Consider the following 20,325-nt stretch of genomic DNA (forward strand, 5'->3'; position numbering starts at 1 on the left):
AAAAAAGGGTTAATGCCTTATTACACAATGGGGGAAAATAAATTTCTTCGCCGAGCGCAGCTGGATACGACCGCAGAGGTCCAACCCTGAACAGTTGGGGCAAAAATGGACACAATATTCGCTTTTGATACAGGTCTGAATTTGGATTGTAATTAAATATTTGACACATAATAGGTTTCTGACACAGAATAACTGTAGTCAAAGAACTTAGAATTGGTTATATGATTTGAATTTATATTCAATTTTTTGCTGTTGCGAATTGACCCCCCCCCCCCCCAAAAAAAAGAAAAATTTACCCACCCCCTTTTTTTTGCTTTCGTGCAATACACTATGCTGTTGCAAATTGACCCCCCCCCCCCCCACCCAAAAAAAAAAAAAAAAAAAAAAAAAAACCCTCCCCCCCCCCCTTTTAAAAAAAAAATATTTGAGAAGAAATTTTCTTTTTAATTTCTGAAATCTGAAATGAGGAAAAATGGTCCCCCCTAACAATTTCTTGTTTACCCCCCCCCCCCCCCCCTCTTTCCCCCTTTTCCAAAAAAAAAATTCTTTCCCTCAAGATATGGTCATAATCTCAATTCAAATTTCCAATGAAGTTTGCAACCATAATTACCCATTTAAATTTAAATACATCATAAAAGTCTTGAAATAGAAAATGACATACATAATCATGGCTAAAATTAATATATTAAATATTCCTTAATCAGCATTTTTAAAAAGTAACTTCTAAAAATAAATTGACAGCTAATCATCTCAAGACAATACAACATTTCTTTATACATAATTTAAAAGCAGTGTAAGGGAGGTAATCCAAACTTAACATTGTACTTTTTTTTAATTGTCCATTAACCAGGAAACCCTTGTTTTTCCCCTTTTTTGCCCGTAATTCCTAAACGGTTTGAGCCATAACCCCCCAAAGCCAATCCTAACCATCCCTTTGTGGTATGGAAACTTGTGGTATAATTTCAGAGAGATCCATACACCGTTCCGCAAGTTATTGTCTGGAAACTAGAAAAATGCATATTTGGGCCCCTTTTTGGCCCCTAATTCCTAAACTGATGGGACTATAACCCCCAAAATCAATCCCAACCTTCCTTTTGTGGTTATAAACCTTGTATTTAAATTTCATAGATTTCTATTTACATTTACTAAAGTTATTGTCCAGAAACCAAATGTCTTCGGACGACGCTGACGACGACGTGATACCAATATACGACCGCAAAATTGTTTGCGGTCGTATAAAAAACATGTCTTTACATGAGACATCACAGAGTAAATTATCTCTATGGGTACAGATTTGGCTCATAGCTTTAAGACTTGAAAGTTTTGAATTTCATGCAAAGATGCAAAAGCTGTCAAAGTAGCCATATTTAGAGATCTATTGAACGTTTGTACAAGTTTCGGTTTTCAAATATTTTTGCCTGAAGCATCACTTAAGAGACATTTATGGTCCAAATGCACATCTGGTGCAGTAAAGTTGGTACTGTTAATGTTATTACTTTTCAATGATGTTCAGATATGAGTGAGACCAAGGCCGCAATTACTTTCAATATTACTTTCAATATTGGTTCTTTATAAAATTTGTCAGGTTAAAAAAATTGTATCTGGTTTTTGGTGAAAATTTTTACTATTTGTAATGTACAATACAAGTCCCAATATATATCCAACATCTAGATAAATTGATTCTATACAGTTCATACATTTAGTCCATTCACATTAATACTGCATGGACATTAGATGTTCTGAAATCTGAAAATGTTACCTTTTGCGCCTGAATTATTAGTTCCTATATACCATTAATCGAACAGTTAAAATAAAACACTCAAAAAGTTTATTTCATCTCTCTTCTTTCAATCCAATAAAATATTAGAAATGAATAAGAACGGAAAAGCAAAAAAACAGAAAAAAATATTCACTGAATTAATAGAGAGCTATATTCATGGACAACAAAAATAAGGGTCATTATTTGTTGTCTTCGGCCAGCCAATACCAAAGACAAAATTCAAAAATACATGTAGAATGACAGCCAAACCATGCTCCCTGACACCGCACCTTGATGGTTGATCCCCTACAAATCCAATTATATTGCTAAGTTTAACTTCTTGTTGTGCTTATAATTCAAGTATAGAACAGGAAGTGGGTGTCAAACAGTTTTAAAAAGTGCTCAAACGTTACAAGATGCTGACCAAATATGTAGTAATTATGTTGGTCAGTTCATGAGAAAAGTGACGAAAATCCTTGTTTTCATTCAACATAATGAAAAAATCAAAAGTATTGGCAAACAGTAAGAAGGTGTCAAAACATATTTTTTCATATTTGAAGTTATGATTATTTTTTTAATAAACTGTTGACACAGATATGTCTCGCATTTTTGTAATTTTTATAGTATAATGCAAGTGTTGAATCCAAATGAAAATAATTTAACATGTAAACTATGCAAAACATTTAGTCTCATAGTCAATGAACCATGACTGAAGGTGCAGGACCAAATAACATCCATTGAAATGACAAATGTCAATGTTTTTAAACTGCATACCAAATATCATTGACTTTATTATCATAATTGGTTCCCTTTAAACTAACCTAAGCAATTTAACTTGTCAACTATGTAAAAGTTTCAAAGTCAATGACCCATGATGAAGGGCAGGGCCATATAATCTTCATGGAAATTAGCCTGACATCCCGGCCCAATCTAGCTCCGCCTCGCTGAGAAGTTGAGCCAGGACCACAGTCTACATGGAAATGAGACTTGCAAATTGTAATACAACTGCATACTTAAACTGATCTAATCACAAACTTTAACATTTAAACTATGCAAATATCCATAGTTCGGCATTGCACAAGGTCATGTTTTCTCCGACTGTTAATGTCTTTACACTAAATCCATTGGGTGTTGGATGTGTACTGATTGATATTTTATTCTTAGATACACAATTTTTTTATTGGTTGTTAGGGAGTTACTATTTGATTTTTATAGGGGGGCTAGGATGAAAAATTTTGTCCTGCATTTTTTTTTAGTTGTAATCGCTGTCCTGCCTTTTTATTTTTCACTCTATTCAGTCCTACCTTTTTTTTATTAGTTTATCCTGACTTTTTTTACATAAATTGTCATCCTGCCTTTTTTTTGCCAAGTTGCTCATCCTGCCTTTTATATTTACTCAAAACTCCTGTCCTGCCTTTTTTTTCAAATTTCATCCTAGCCCCCCCCCCCCCCCCCCCCCCCCCCCCCTAAAAATCAAATGGTAGCTCCCTTATTGGCTATGAACTAACAGTCAGTAACTGTTTATATATCCCAACTCGTTCGTTATGCCCGTGTGTGTAGTGATGTCATAGATTTTAACGAACGTAATCAATGCATCACTGGTAAATTATTAAGTCAGGGATTTCGTTACCATAAATTACGTAAAACTTTTGCTAAGTTCTTTCATAGATACAAAGATTTGATTAGTAAATTTGGCTGTACCTGTAGAAAACTGATTAAAAACGGTATTTCACATCCTAAATTTTACGGTAATATTGTACGTAAAGCGCGGAAATCACTATGTGATCCGTGTAAACTCATCGAACCTTTAAATAAACTAATTAGTAAACTTAGGTTATCTTACCAATGTTGTAATTAGATCTTTGAATATAGTTTACATTGGCACTAATATCGATTTTGTCATCAGCAAATTAAAACAAAACTAAATTTGTATTCTTTTCAAACGGGATGTATAAAGACACACCCACGTTCATTTTGATCTATAAAGAGGTTAAACTCCTAACTATCCTACTGTCTGTTGATACATTTATTTTTGGCATTGCACAAGTCATGTCTTCTTTGACTGTCCATGACGTTAAAATACTAACTCCCTGGGATGTGTTTTAGTTGATTTTAGTCTCTGATGCATGATTTTTTATTATTAATTGTTTTGGCTTTTAACTAGCTGTCAGTAACTGCGAGTACTCTCAAATCGTACTTTCTTGTTTATTTGACATGTTGATACTAATTGTAATGCTTTTTTGTTATTTAATGTTATTCAGGGTTATATCTGGTCTATATACCAGCTTTGATAAGTGTTTGGTACTACTATAAATTTTCACTTCGTACTATGAACATCAAAATTATTTATTTTGTAAAAATAGTTCCTTTCTCTATTGGAACTGTACACGTATACCTAACAACAAAATTATTTTCATTTACCTGTGTTTAAAGTTATTGCAAATGGCTGATATTTTTGTTCGAGCATATTGTTTTTCTTAAATTGTTTAACATTTCATACCGATATAACATGTTACTTTTATTATTCTTCCCTTAGTTTATTTATTTTGTATTTGCATTGTATCATAGGTCAAATTTATTTGTTCAGTGTATGTTCACTCGTGTTAATATGTCCTTTGATTGAGTTAAGCTATTTCAGTTGATATTTTATAGTGTGTCTTTCTATGTTGTGATGCTACACTATTGTTTCAGGAAAAAGGGTGAAGGTTTGGTACCATTAAAACGTTTAAACCTGCTGCATTTGTTTGCACCTGTCCTAAGTCAGGAATCTGATGTTCAGTAGTTGTCGTTTGTTGATGTGGTTCATAAGTGTTTCTCGTTTCTCATATAGATTAGACCGTTGGTTTTCCCGTTTGAATGGTTTTACACTAGTATTTTTGGGGCTCTTTATAGCTTACTGTTCGGTGTGAGCCAAGGCTCCGTGTTGAAGACCGTACTTTGACCTATAATGGTTTAATTTTATAAATTTTGACTTGGATGGAGAGTTGTCTCATTGGCACTCATACCACATCTTATATCTATTTGGGTCTTTTTTGTTGTGAGCGATGTATAAATTCCCTGCCATGTCCGGTCTGTGATTTAGTTAGTTGTTTTTCTGCTTTGTATAGATCTGATGAGTTAAGCCCTTATCCATGTTAGCAACTGGTTTGTATAGTTTGTTCGTATGTTGTACTGTAACACCACTGTCCAAGATACAGGGGGAAAGTTTGGCGCCAGCAAACACGTTTAACCCCGCCACATTCTGTATGTGCCTGTCCCAAGTCAGGATCCTGTATTTCAGTGGTTGTAGTTTGTTGCTGTATATATCATATTTGTTTTTATTGTTTATTGTTATGCCACCGCAACTGAAAGTTGGAGGGCATATTGTTTTACCCCTGTCCGTTCGTCAGTCCTTCCGTCTGTCCGTCCCTCCCATTATGGGTATACAGACGGCAAAATAGAGTTTTAGGTAGAGTTTTGCTATTTTGTCGGTTTTATTTTAGATTGTTTCTCAGGCTAAATGAAATAATTTTTTTTAATAAAATCATTGACGTTCGAAAATGGATGACAACACTTCATTGTCAAAAAAACTTGAAATAAACGCTACATTCCAACTAATATGAAGAGCTAAAGTAGGTTTTGGAGCACTTTGAAAAGGACAACTATGTGCAGCTGTGGAAACGTGATTCAAGGATTATAAAATTTAAGAAAACTATAGTACCAAACAAAACCTTTAATAACGATCTAGTCTATGGCGCAATAAAGTACTGCTGTGTTCATGGCGCAAAGACCACAAACCTTCATCCACTGGTTAGTCAAGTTGTTTCATCATTACATGTACATGTATCTACGTGTTTTATATCTTGCAACTATATACATTTGCGAATGGCAGTACGCATTTGAGATGACAAGCAGCAGAAACTGACATTGTCAAAAACTTCCGAAATTGTCCCTCATTCAACACCTTTTAATAGATTTAAATCAAATTTAGTATACACTTTGCACTAACACATTGTGACAAGTGTGTAGCCAGTAAAATAGCCACTGCCTTATTTACATGTAAACTGTTTTATGCAACTATCAATTGACATAGAAACAAAGTTATATTATTTTACTGTTAGAAGATTAGAGTAGGGTCTGTCTACCTTTCTGGAAGTTCTGAACATACAAGATTAACCCCAGTTGTTTAAAGGGTTCATATTGCTAGTCTTTAGTTTTCTATGTAGTGTTTTTGAGACTTTTGTTTGTCTATTTGTCGTTTTTTTTTTAACTTACATCTTGTTTCTCTTATGAGTTTTTAATGTCCCTTTTGTATCTTCCACCTCTTGATTATTGTTAGAATAGAGCCGTCTGTGTTGCAGTAATGTGATGTCATGTGATTAAAAGTTTGGTCGATTAAAATTGACATGATGATGATGGATGGCTGCTTAATGTCCAGTGGCAAATTAAATTCATATTCAGGAAGAGAACATGTTAATGATATTTGAATATTAACCCTGCTTTGTACTGGACCAACACATTAAGCCGAATTTTTAACGTGCTAGTTCCCAAGGCAACAATCTGCAGGAAGACATGTAACCCTACCTGGACACATTATTCTGTCTCCAAGCCGCCCAGTCTTTGCTTTTACTCCTTAATGCTGCATGCTTAATCATGTTAGTGGAGAAGCATCAAATACCCATTAAAAAGTCTATGGTTTGCCCCGGCCGGTACATGAAATTGACATGAAAGGATGGAGTTTTAAATTAACCCTCTTTAAGTTCATTTTTGCAAATCGACATATACATGGCAAGTATTTGGAACTATATTTCAGTGTATGTAGATGTAGTGTCTAATATTGCTACATCCTGGTGATGCCATAGGAAAGAATTGAAAATAAAGTTCCAATCTTTCCAAAAACTACAGGCTGACAATTTTTTTCTTTTATTCTTTTTAATGTTTATCATTTAGAAATAACCTGTTTCTAGGTTGAAAATGAACATGCCGAGGATGGCACTACTGAAATCAAGTTAAGCTTTTATTATGGCCTTAAATAAAGAACATGTTAAATTTTTCATCAACACATTATTATTTTTATGCATACACTTACCGCAAACTGATTTAATTGTTGCAGCAAAAACTGCAGAATCCAGTCAATTGTTAGAATTCTGTATATTATTTGAATACTGTAATTATACCTATACAACCTCTTACTTTAAAAGATGCCCTAGTCACTTTTTTTGGAGGGAGAGGGATTGTTCATCCTTAATTATTCAATGATTTGGTCCATAAACCCATCAGAATTAAACAATTTTATTATCCTATCAAGTTGAGTTTCCAAAGTGTGTCATAGGAAATATTCTTTAGCTAAAGATGTTAAAATTATATCTTTTAATAGGCCTTTTTGCAGAAAACTATTTACTTGTATAAAACAGCTCTGGTTGATTTAGTTTTTTTTCACCTATCCACAGTAAATGTGGTCACAAGGTGAACAAATTTCTTGATTGTCCACCCATTACATATGTAGATAGGTTTTGATACGGTGTAATTTGAGTATGAGTTATTCCCCTTGGCCACCATTTTGAAGAGATAAATGGTTGATTTTCTTATTTGACTAATCAAATTGAAACATGAGGTACAACCAAGTCTGATAAAAGATCCTAGATTGAAGTGATGAATTAATCAAGGCTAAAAAAAATTAAAATTGTTCAGAAAACAACTTTTTCTGAAGTCGTGCACTGCTCACTGTGGATACGTAATAAAATGAAAATAAACCATAATTTGTAGTGCAACATCTGGCACTAATTTTTAAAATCCACTTCTTTAAGATTTTACTCTTACCTTTTCAGAAAATTATATACCAAGAGAGCTAATTTTAGATCTTAAAGTTGAGAATATCTTCATAAGAAATTTGCATAAAAATAATTTAAAGAGATACACATATTATACCAACCAAAAATGTGCCTCAAAATTATTTTTAAATAGATTTTGTGATTAAAAGAAGCAATAACACAATCTTGATATTTTATTTTTTTCAGTACCAGTGCAAACTGGAAATACACTGGTCTCATTCAAGATGGTGTTCTATGGGAAAGGGTCATCTTGTTTAAAGAATAAATTTGTATGAATTACAATCAACAATTATATATATTACATGGAAAATAACATTGCAAATGGATTTCATTCATCACTGAAATAATCTTACGTCTAATGAAAAGAAATATACAACATAAAAACACTTAGTCTATAAATAAACTAATACTGTCAATGCGAATGGAATTCTTCAATTATGTACACATGTCATGTGACTTTGATAAATAAATGTTTTGCCATTAAATGCATTTGAATCTCACAGTTTATTTTGGATCATTCCTCAACGATAGATGACAGTTTGTTATTGATCATGGAACACATCCTTGTGGAGGACTGACACCACTTAGTTTGCACATGCCATTTAATTGCACCTTGTCATATTTAAATAATGCCTTGTTATAAAAATTACAACACAAAGTATATCACTGCATTTAGATATATTCCATTTAATAAACTTTTCAACCGTTTCCTTCCATTATCAAAGTGAATCAATATTAGCTATATCTTTCACTTTGTTCCAAAAATTTGGAAAATGTCATTCTTCATCAACGAATCATTATTCTATCTTAAACATCCTTTGCAAAGTTTCATCATTCATCAATGCAATAAAAACTATTTGTATTTATTTCTGTTTTGCCTAATAAAGATGAAACTTGCCTCCTTCATTTTGAGAGAAAAACATTATTTTTATTAACATCCATTTTGTTCAGTAATTCCCTCAAATCCAGTAAATCATACTAAGAACAAACATTAATATTTTTGAGGCAAACTGGTCCCATCCACAGTTTAAAAGTCACTATCTTTTTTGTCAATGTGGTGGCAGGGGACCATATCTCTCTCTTTCTAATGCAATCTGTCTTTGAATGGCCTCATGCTGTGCAGCTTGTGCCGATAACTGAAATAAAAACAAGCTATTTCATTACCTGATATTAGACAATCATACATATCAATTCAAGATTTTCAAAGAGTTAAAAAGTTTTTCAATATTCAGTTTTTACTGTTAATTTTTGCTGCTATCACTCTCTCTGATGTTTATATTTTTGTAACTGTTCCTAATGTTATTTAAATGTCTTTGTTAAATTGTCCCTATTGATACTTTTAGTATCCCTTTTTCTCGTCTTTGTTAAATTGTCTCTATTGATACTTTTAGTTAATAGTATCCCTTTTTTTATTGCCTTTTTGGTGATTTTTTTTTCAATTATCTCAGCTGCCATATTTGTAATTATGTTACATTTGTCACTGTTTTGTGGGGTCTTTTGGACATCTTGACCTTTAGCTGCACCCTTCATAATCATGCAGCCTCTGTAATTATAGCTTGATGCCAAAGGGGGAATAACTGAATGTAAGTGTTATTGGAGACAAAACAAAAAGATGTGGTACGATTGCCAATGAGACAACTCTCCCCCAGAGATCAAATGACATAGAAGTTAGCAACTATAGGTCACTGTACGGCCTAAACCCATACCGCATAGCTGTTTGATGCTGACTTTAAGTACCAGTCTGACAAGGATGACTAATAAAAATGAAAAGAATAACATTTATAAAGTCAATTATAATGTCTGAGAAAATATCACTAGGTTATCTCCCATACACTGTATACATTATTTCAAATAAGTGATAATTAGATATAAGAAGATGTGGTATGAGTGCCAATGAGACAACTCTCCATCCAAGTCAAAATTTATAAAAGTAAACCATTATAGGTCACAGTACGGTCTTCAACACAGAGCCTTGGCTCACACCGAACAGTAAGCTATAAAGGGCCCCCAAAATTACTAGTGTAAAACCATTCAAACGGGAAAACCAACGGTCTAATCTATATAAAAAACAAGAAACGAGAAACACTTATGAACCACATCAACAAACGACAACTACTGAACATCAGATTCCTGACTTAGGACAGGTGCAAACAAATGCAGCGGGTTTTAAAGTTTTAATGGTACCAAACCTTCACCCTTTTTCTGAAACAATAGTGTAACATCACAACATAGAAAGACACACTATAAAATATCAACTGAAATAGCTTGACTCAATCAAAGGATAATCATAAGTCTATATAGATCATGTTAAACCTTTTCAAGAGAACTGCTTCTTTTTGTTTTGTTTTGTTTATTTGTGTTTTTTTTAACTAATTACATCTGTTTTGTTTGTTTTGCAGCATGAATTATTTGTAAAATTTCCAATACTAAGTTAAACCCATTAGGAGAAGTGAAATTATCAGAAAAGTATCCTTAACTATAAAGTCAAATCCATTGTGAGATTGGAACTTGTCAGGTAAGTATCCAGAACTAAGTCAAATCCAATGTGAGATTCGAACTTGTCAGGATAGGGTTTAAAAAACGACCCAATCCATATATTGATGTTTGCAAAAATCCCTACTCATTCATATATTTCATAGGAAAATCATAATCAGCTATCAGAAATACAATCTATGACATCTTTAGATGTAAACCACATCATTCATATTATTAAAAAAATTAGAACAGGTATTACAGACATCTTATCAAACAGAAGATGAAGATTTAGGACCCATTGACATTTAAATTTCTACCCATTGTGATATTAGCTCCGCAAAATTGCACACCATTGATATTTTGACATTCCATAAAAGTTACTCATACCAGTGGCACTTCTGTGTATACCTTTATATAGGAAGAAAAATAACTCTTATCTAATCTAAATTATGAATATGAGAATACTAACCTGATGAGCAAATGCAGGGTCATAAGCCCTTCTGTAGAGATCACTTTGTAACATTTCTTGTTCCCTGTTTGAAAGGAGTCCAGCATGTGGAGGAAGACCATGTACAAGAGGGGAGGGAAGAGACACAGGTGTACTGGATCCCGGTAGGCCACCACCTAGTGGGTCAGCTCCTAATAAATATAACAGTCAGTAATCAGTATATACTACAGACATTGAAATAAACTATGACAACAATAAACTATATGTTTAATAACTACTGTAAATTCAGAAATTATTGTTTTTTTTTATTAATGCGAATAATGTGACTAGGAGAGTATCGCAATAATAAGAACTCGCATTCATATTTCTGATACATACATCTGTATGCCGATATTCCTGAAATTGCAATAATAAATCTTACATTTTTGTCCATTCTTCAAAACTCGTAATAATAAATACATGCAATAATTTCTGAATTTACACTATTTCTACAGGAGATATAACAAGAGTAATTTCATTAGAAGTTTCAAGTGTCTAACTGACAATTAAATTTTAATTTTGAAGCCATCATGTCATGTTTTGCATTCTCCCTTGCTGTTTCTTGATACTGCTTGGTCCATCTGTCTCCTGACATCTCATTTTTTTAATGTCTGTTATATAGAAATATCATTGATCTCGTGTTTCCTTTCAACTGAAGATTTCATCAATCTTCATTTAATATCATAAACAGTACAAATTTTACTGCACCAGATGAGCATTTCAACAATTAATGTCTCTTCAGTAATGCTTGAGGACAATATATTTGAAAATCCAAAATCTAATACAAACATGTTATAATATGATTTGCATTTAATTTCACCTCAAATGTTCCAAGGAGAAATGTTAAGAGTATATTTATTTGTTTACAATAATGTTATAGCCAATAATTGAACAGAACTACATACTGTGGATTCATAACAATTTGTGGGGGATCAGTTTTTGTGGATTTCATGGGTAAAGGTAAAATTGAATTAAAATTTTGAATTAAAATTTTACGTCTTCAACAAAATACTAATTCCTACAGACTGTTAATTCCGATAAGCTGTTATTTCCTATAGGTTGTCAATTCCCATAAGTTGTTTATTCCTGTAGGCTGCTAATTCATACAGGTTGTCAATTCCTACCAGCTGTTAATTCCTGTAGGCTTTTAATTCCTATAGGCCGTTTGGCAGAAATTTCAAAACTATGAAATCAGGTATCAAAATATAATTGTTCCTTAATGAATCCACAGTATATCTAACCATCTAATAAAACTCAAATTCTCATCACTCTATAAACTCTTGGGAAAAAAACAATTTGTAAGGAACAGTTGAGGTGCAAATGATGAGTAATAAAAATGTATAGTTTAAATTGTTCATGAAAGTATACTGTAACCACAATTCTTTATCTGAAGTAAAGTATCTATTCACTTAAATAAAACCATTTTACACACAATTCTAAAAATAGTTACAGTATACTGTCATGTGATCTGCCTCACTAATGTGGGTCACAAATCAATGTACAGTTTTAATGCCAACAAGCAAATAATGTACAACAATTATATAGTACAGCCAAACTACAACAAAACTAAGGCTCGTCTCAGTTATACATTCAACATTTTTAGTTTTGTCAATAATTTTCAGCTGTTTGAAATTAACAAGCAGAAAAAGGTAAAAAAAAAAAATAATCAAATTCATAAAAAAAATTTCCTGTTAAACTTTGTGAGCACAAGCAAAATTAAAAGTAAATTAAGCTGTTTATTATTGAGAGTCAAATCTAAACTCAAAAATTTTAGGATTAACGAAAATTTTCATTTCATATATACAGAATGTTTTCTTTAAAATTTTCAGTATTACTAAATATGTTTGTCACTTTTCATGAAAACAAAAGTCTGAGACAGCCATTAAAAAAAGAAAAAAAAAAGAAAAAAAAAGCAAACATCCAGAAAGTTAAGACTCCCAGAGGACTTACGGGAAAATTGATAGACCAAATGCGAGGCTGGATCTAGCAAGCTTCGTTCATGCTTTGTTTGAAGTATACATTCATTTGTAACCCTTTGCAGGTAGATTTGTTCATTAGTGAGGCGTTGTGAGTATATTTGGTATATCATTCGCCCAGTCATTTGGTCATTTTGTAGAATATCTGGAAGAACACAAATTGGTAGTAATTAGAGAAAACAACGAAAAAACATAACAACTTTCCTTACCTGGGGGGAGGGGCATCAGATGATGCTGATGGGGAAACAGCGGGTGGAGTGGCGGCTGTTGTGCATGATCTTGCCCATGTAGATGAAGGTGGGTGTGGTTGTGTGCATGATTGTGGGTGTGTCCTGCCAGTCTTTGAGCCATCCCATACTGAGCCATGGGATCGACCATGGCAAGCCTCTCTGCTTGCATTCTTTCCATGGATAATCTTTCTAAGGTATTTGCATACGCCATCTCTGCTGTTTGGAGTGGGGGTAACCCTATAGGGACAAGACAATTTTTAACAATTTCAATTCCCAACACTTTTACTTTAAGCCATCTTATTTGAAATGCATGCTGGCAAAAAACAAAACGAAATCTGTAAATTTCTGGTATTATCGGATTTTCCTTAAATTTTAACCTTTGCAAAACACTGGTCTAAGAATAATATTCACATGTTTAATCATTGTATTATATCAATGCATCAAATAAATAAATCAATTTCTCATCTTTTCCCTATTTCTGTGTTTCTTAGCATCCCCCATCCATTTTCTGTAAATCATCAGTACAAAAGCTATATATATATATATATACATATACACAAAAGGCAAAATCCAGCATATCACATGAATTAGACATAGTATAAGGTTTTTTCCAAGACCTGCATAGAGATATTCTGTGGTTCAATGGAACATGTAACTATTTTGTTCTGAATTCAATTAAGTAATGGTAAACCGTATCAAGAATTCATATTCAGGACATACTGCAACAAATGAATACATTTGAACTATGTGTTGTACTTTAAAGTAAGCATCTATACTTATGTCAGGTTTCTATGATACATTTTGTCAATCTATTATGATTTTTTAATTCAGTAAATCTTAAGCTTTAATATATCATTTTTTACAATTTTACAATCTCCAATCTTTCAACAATAAGGCGATTCAGATACTGCACTCATCAAGTGAAATAAAAAAGTCATATTCTTTAATTTCCTTTTTTGTTTGTTTGTTTGTTTTTATGAATTCCTAACAAAGAGATAAACCATCTTACCTAATCTCTCCAGCCTTTCTCTTTCTCTCTGCATCAGATCACTAGCCAGACTGGTGGGAGGATACACTCCAGGGAGGTGATGGCCACCAGGGTTGCCTGGTGGCATCAACTGTCCTGATGGAGGATAACCACCGAATCGTCTCTGAATTTCTAACCAATGTGGATCCATGGGGTTAGCACCGGGTGGAAGCAACCTTTCTAAACCTATGAATATACAAACACTTGTCTTAATCTGAAATCCCTTTTTTTTAATTCCTGTACAGTGTGTAGTGCTTATAGATACATGTGTGACTTTTCAGTGACAAGTTCTGAACTCATCAATGAAATACTGTGGATTCATTTAATTTTGTGGGTAACTATTTTTGTGGATTTCAGAAAAAATTTTTTTTCTTGGATATTTGATTTTGTGGTTTTGTCTGCTTACAAGCCTAAAAGAAAAAATACACTTCGTTAAACATATGAATTCATGGTTCACATTTACTCACAAAATCCACGAAAATTGGTATCCAAAAAATACTAATGAATCCACAGTATAACATTTCAGTGACAAGTCCTGAACTCAACACTAAGATTATAGTCAGCCACATCTGATTCATGTTGGTATCAAATATGGTATATATACAAAATATCAGCCTTTATGCTAAATTAACATGCACAATCATTATCTTTAAATTTTTAATTCACAAAATTTCGGTTACAAAAACAGATCTGGCTTAAATGTAGTTAAGCCTTATAAAATAGGATAACAGAATAATCCACACAAGCTTTTTGCAAAACTGAAAAATACTTAATTTTCAAAAATGCAAAATAAAAGTGTCTTTCCAGTATTTTTGTTGATATGGAATGTTTACCTGGAGGTTTCATTTCTATTTCTTTTAACTTCTCCCTCATCTCCATTTCTCTGATTTCTCTTTCTCTAATTTCCCGTTCTCTGGCATCTCTTTCACGCTTGTCTCTTTCCAACTCTAACTCTAGCCTGCAATTAAAAAACTCTTCTTATTACTACTAAAACACTATTTGTGTGTGAACACAATTTTTGTGTATGAGCACACTTTTTGTGTATATACACACCATTTGTGTATGTGCCCACTTTTTGAGCATGTTCACACTTTTTGCATATGTGCAGTCTTTCAATTATCATGTAAATTAATATCTGAATTTAAGATTTTTTGTTGTTAAAATTTCATGTCAGTCAGCAATATCAGCAAAAAAAATATTTAGATCAAAACAATGCTGATTAATTTTAATAGAAATGCCTTCTGGTCCCACATACAATCAGTTCTGGAATAGCCCTAATTCTATTTATGCAACTTCTAATTTTGCAAATAGAAAAATAATGTGAATATAGATTGTTGCCATTACATCAACCTAAGATAATCAGCAATGTCAGAAAATAATGGCGAAGTTGGCACAAAAGAGCTAAATACAAAGGTAGTTTGTTTGAAGCAGTCAATCACTAATATTTTATCAATTAGAAGAAAAACTATATTTTCTGCAGGGTCATCAAACAAACGTCTTGATGTGCCATGTGGTTGTCTTAATGTTTGTCTTGTTTCCATTATTTACAGTGAGATATTGTTGGGCAAAATTATGACATTATTTTGTAGCTTTCTTAGCCTGGTATTTAGTCTGTATTTCTCTTCAATGCACCCATGTACCAGTATCAATTTCTAGTATAGAATCTTGCTTGAACCAGTGAAAAGCATAGGTGTTAAGGATTTGCTCCTTGTTGAAGGCCTCACTGTGATTTTGAGATATATAACAGCAATAAAAGCACTTTTCTTAGGTTTTTAATCAAGATATATGTAAGGACTTTATGTTATATCCCTTCTATTCTATCAATTCTATGCAAAGTTTAAACTAAAACCATGTTGTCAAAAAGACCCTCTTAAAAAGGAATACTTTGGGCTATTATTCACAAAAACAAAAAGGCAAGGTTGAAAGTACCAAAAATGCTTTAAATTTATCTAATGTTACTGGACTAAGACCTACCTTTCCCTGGAGCCTGGAGGATACATCCTATAGGCTAATAATGGGTCCATATTTGGTGGCATATGTCCATACGGATGTGGTCTAGAGGGATCTCCCATGGTGTGAGGCTTGGCATATTCGCCCAGTTGTCGTAATGCTGGTGTGTCATGGTATGATCTTGGCCGTTCATAATGAGATGAAGGAACATTACTAATAATCTGTGCGTCTGCTGTAGCATTAGGAGGCGGTGTGTCAGGCTTCTTCTATAATTACAAATTTACATTTCAAACCTATCTTTATTAAATTGCATGTTAGTTGGTGTACATTGTTACTTTTTATCAGTCATGTTTTTGATGTTTTTTCATGTTTGGACTTCACCAACTCTAAATCCCCAGTATGAGCCTGATGAAGGTTAATCCAATAATGTGTTATGTGCTCTAAATCATTTTCATACTCTTTTTTTTATATACAATGACATTAGAAAGCAAGGTCTCAACGTTTCAAATAATCAAAGAAAATAATTTTATCTGACCTAATAACCCCTTGAAAGAATTTCAACAAAGGAAAAATGAATACATTCAAAGCACAAGTTTATCAAAAAAGTTAAACAACAGATCAGTAAAAGCATTACTCAGAGCTGTATTTCAGAATTTTGGGTCCTTCCTCATTGCTCTTCAACTTCATATTTTTTTGGCTTTTACAACTTTTTGGATTCAAGCTTCACTGATGAGTCTTTTGCAGACAAAAGCCGTTACTGGCAAACAAAATTTTAATCCTGGTATCTATGATGACTTTATGGCAACTTGTTTGGAGTGTTTTTAAAAAATGAACTCAAGATCCTGTACAACTCATGAATATCCTTTCTTTCATATCCATCTATGAACTCAAGATCCTGTACAACTCATGAATATCCTTTATCTCATATCTATCTTACTCATTATTTAATTATTATAGATAAAAAGCACACACACACACAAACAAACAAAATTTAAAGCGTGTTTGAGTACTGTCTTAGAGGAACAGACACAAATCACACGTACAGCTAAAAATACCTTTTCCTCGACCTTGATTGGTGTTTGGACAGGGGGTGCTGGAGTCGACGGAGCCTGACGTTTCTGTGCCAACTTAGAATCGACAGGCGCTTTAAATATGAAATCACAGCGTGAACAGGAGTTATTATCTCCCCTGGCAAGTATTCGTAACAATCTGTAAATAGTTAAAAATATGAAATGTAAATAATGAAAAACTTAAGGAATAATACCTGTTACCAAAGGCTAATATTGAAAATTCAATGTAAGTTTTGTTAAATTACCAAACAATATTTCTTCATGTAACACATCCTTTTAAAGGTTACCCATATCTCTGAAAAATTATAATCTTGCTGTGATCTGTAGACAACTGTGTATTGCTTTATAAAAATAGTTTCTCACTACATACAAACATAACAAGGTTCATTTATTTTACTTTGTTGTGTACAAAAAAAAATGTTTTTAACAGGCACAATAAAATATTTATTTTCTTATGATAATTGAGCTTAATGTCCAGTGGCAAATATTACATGTATGCATATTTAGGACAGCACCATGTTATTATAAAATGAAGTTTCTGTTTCAACCATACTGATATGACTGAAACTGTCTTTGATTTGGCTTTGCTAGGGATCCAGACCTTAAGCTCCTGCACACTAACAACTACATGTAGAACAATGAGGTGGTTATATTCTGTTGTTCATGTTGTTCTAGAGTTTAAATTTATATGACACATTTTTATACATATGTATACTTGTTACAAGTAGTAACATTTAAAAAGTATCTTATTTAGAACAAGCGTTCTGTGAGTATTGCCTGGCAATATATAGTCCCCTATCGGTTAAAAATTCATTGTACTGGAACAAAATGCTAACTTGATCTATAACTTGTCATGATGTAAACTATATAACAAATATCAAGTCAATATCTTCAAGCATGATGAACAAAAAATTTGAAAATTGATTATTTGAGTGAATTTTCTAAGTCCAAGGACCATAAATCTGCACAAAATCATCAGACCAGAACAAAATTTAAACTTGATCTGTAACTTGTCATGAGAAAACTATATACCAATCATCAAATCAATATCTACAAGCATGACATAAAAAAGTGCGGAAAACTGATTATTTGAGTGAATTTTCTAAGTTCAAGGACCATAACTCTGCACAAAATCATCAAACCAGAACAAAATTCGAACTTGATCTGTAACTTGTCATGATAAAACAATACACCAAATATCAAATCAATATCTTCAAGCATGAAGAAAAAAAGTGGAAAACTGATTTGCCGGACTTACGGATGGACAGACAGACAGACAGAGTGCAAACCTAAAGTCCCTTTTGACTTCGTCGGTAGGGCACTACTTAGCATGAATATTTGCAGTTCAGGACTTCTCCTGATGCAATACACTTGAATTTTCTATCAAAATGAAATAGTGAAAAGAATGCCAACAAAGTACAAGCTTTACCTGATCTTTTTTTTGAAGATTTCAGCTTCTTTGAGTGCAATTTCTTAACATAAATGTAGCTGCATACAACATATTTTCATCAATAATCCCTTGAGATACACATTGTTTCTTACTTTTGATGTCTTACGACAAACAGAAACAATGCTTTTCAATCACTCATATACCAAATTGTGTGTTACAAAAACTAAAGTTGGAACTAAATTCAAGCTGCCAAGACTCACAGTCTCACACTGCAGCTGTACTCTGCTGTTCTCCACATCACATTTTAACAATAAAAGGCCCTCCTCCCACTTGGCCCTTTTAAATTTACCATACTTGTTCAGCAGCTTTACCTTAGTGGATCTCTTTTCTGTTGGTTATGTCCCCTTTTTTTCACATCTCTGACCCCTTACTGTCTGTACTTACATTGCATCATTACTTTTGTAAATCTCAATATGACATTCTATTGCAACACCCCTAATCTTGTGAATCTCAATATGGCATTCTATTGCAACAGCTTTAAACTTGTGAATCTCCATATAACAATTTCTTGGTACAGTCATCCCCTTTTTTTTCAAATCTCTTACCCTTTATCTATTAATAAGTACTTACATTGCAGCTTTACTTTTATGGACCTCTTCATTACATTTTGTTGGTTCAGGTCCAGGAGTTAATGTTCCTTCCCTGTCAGAATCTGTTTCTTCTTCCATCACTTCAACTACTGGTTCCGATTGTTCTACTTTCCCTTGCTCACTTTCAACCCTTTCTGTTTTAACTACTATTTGTGGATCACATGGTTTAATTTCATCGCAAACATTTGTAGGAGTTTCTACAGGTTTGACCAGATCTGGTTCAGTTTTTATAAAGTCTTTAGCACTATCCATCAGCACTGGATGGGGCACACAATGCCCAGAATCCTTTATTTCCTTTTTCACTTCCTGTTTTGGTGAAACAGGAGGGGAATGTGGTTCTTGTTTAATGTTTTGAATGAGATCTACAGATAACGGCATCTGATGTTGTGGCACTAAAGGCAGTGATAATGGCCTGCTTGTTCTCTGAACGTCTGACGATTGGTCAGTACTAGAGTTCACAGGTCGTAACGGTGGTGGAACTTGATCAGACTTAGATGATGGCAACACTTGATCTGCCAACAGTTTAGATGATGAAGGTGACACAGTTGATGATATTTTATCATGAAATGGTGAAAATGGTCCTTCTGAATGTTTTGATGGCAGTTTCTGTTGATTTGGTGAATATGGTCTTTCGGAAGTCCTTTGCACAATAGGTTTAGGAAGTGATGGATGCGATTGCTCAGTATTCCTCAGAGGAAAGTTTTTGTAAATATTCGGTGAATATGGTCTTGGTGATGACTTTTGTTGATATGGTGACACAGATCTTTCTTGTAGTTTTTGGATTTTTAATTGATCGCTGGTTGAAGCCAGTGGTACAGAGTTATGGCCACTGGTTAACGACTGTAATGAAGACAATGGTGGAATTTCTGGCAATCTTGATGTAGCTTTAGAAATTGGCAAGTTTTTGTCTGTAAAAGCTGATTGTTCTTGAGGTAATGATGTAATCGGTCGTCTTGCAAATTGATCTGGTGCCCTCTGGTCTGTTTGTTTGTTGACTGAAGCTGCCAATGATGTTGGAACAAGTGGTGGGGGTACCTGCGATATTGGAGGTGGTATTGGTGAATTATTGGTTATATTTTCCAAATTTTTTATAGTCTGTGATGTTGAGGATGGAATTAAAGATGGTGGTGGACAGTGAGGTGGAAGGTGCTGAATTACGGGAGGTGTGCTGGAATGAATAGGTTGAAGAGGGGAGGTAACTCTCAAAGGTGGTGATAAGAAATGAGATTTAGGAGGTGTAGGTGATTTAGCTGGGGTTTCCGGCTTCACATCTACATCAGAAACAGGTGGTAACGGTTTACTGACGTCAGTGTCTACAGAATGAGGAGTGCTGGGAGGAGACGAAGAACTAAGATCATCCTGCAAAGAACAAAGAGATTTCATCATGCAGACACAGTCATAGTTATATATATTCTAATTCTGTGAAAGGACTTTTTAAATGGATATAAACTTTCATGATCTGTTGAAATTTCATAGGTAACCGAGATAGTGGTTTTTTTCC

General features: G+C 33.4%; 1 protein-coding gene and 1 long non-coding RNA gene across 5 annotated transcripts in view; one reads left to right on the top strand and one right to left on the bottom strand.

The window, feature by feature from the left end:
• The first annotated feature begins 624 nt into the window (after positions 1-624).
• LOC127720606 (uncharacterized) overlaps positions 625-20,325 on the top strand; it is a 41,401-nt gene continuing 21,700 nt past the window's right edge. For both annotated transcript variants that reach the window (XR_007990895.1, XR_007990894.1), the window contains exon 1: positions 625-802. This is a non-coding gene — a long non-coding RNA (uncharacterized LOC127720606). The remainder of the gene's footprint in view (positions 803-20,325) is intronic.
• LOC127720601 (arginine-glutamic acid dipeptide repeats protein-like) overlaps positions 6,783-20,325 on the bottom strand; it is a 121,990-nt gene continuing 108,447 nt past the window's right edge. Inside the window, exons 17-24 of one of the 3 annotated variants that reach the window (XM_052227269.1) lie at positions 18,805-20,183; positions 16,770-16,923; positions 15,739-15,980; positions 14,598-14,722; positions 13,747-13,950; positions 12,717-12,974; positions 10,514-10,683; positions 6,783-8,705 (exon numbers count right to left, since the gene is read on the bottom strand). In XM_052227269.1, coding sequence (XP_052083229.1) covers positions 8,619-8,705; positions 10,514-10,683; positions 12,717-12,974; positions 13,747-13,950; positions 14,598-14,722; positions 15,739-15,980; positions 16,770-16,923; positions 18,805-20,183 — 2,619 coding nt within the window. In that variant the 3' untranslated portion in view covers positions 6,783-8,618. Of the gene's footprint in view, positions 8,706-10,513; positions 10,684-12,481; positions 12,653-12,716; positions 12,975-13,746; positions 13,951-14,597; positions 14,723-15,738; positions 15,981-16,757; positions 16,924-18,804; positions 20,184-20,325 lie in introns of all 3 variants that reach the window. The other 2 variants (XM_052227271.1, XM_052227268.1) reach the window with 2 other exon arrangements.

This window comes from Mytilus californianus, unplaced genomic scaffold (genome assembly GCF_021869535.1).
Source record: "Mytilus californianus isolate M0D057914Y unplaced genomic scaffold, xbMytCali1.0.p SCAF_11, whole genome shotgun sequence".
In the NCBI taxonomy this organism is placed as follows: Eukaryota; Metazoa; Mollusca; class Bivalvia; order Mytilida; family Mytilidae; genus Mytilus; species Mytilus californianus.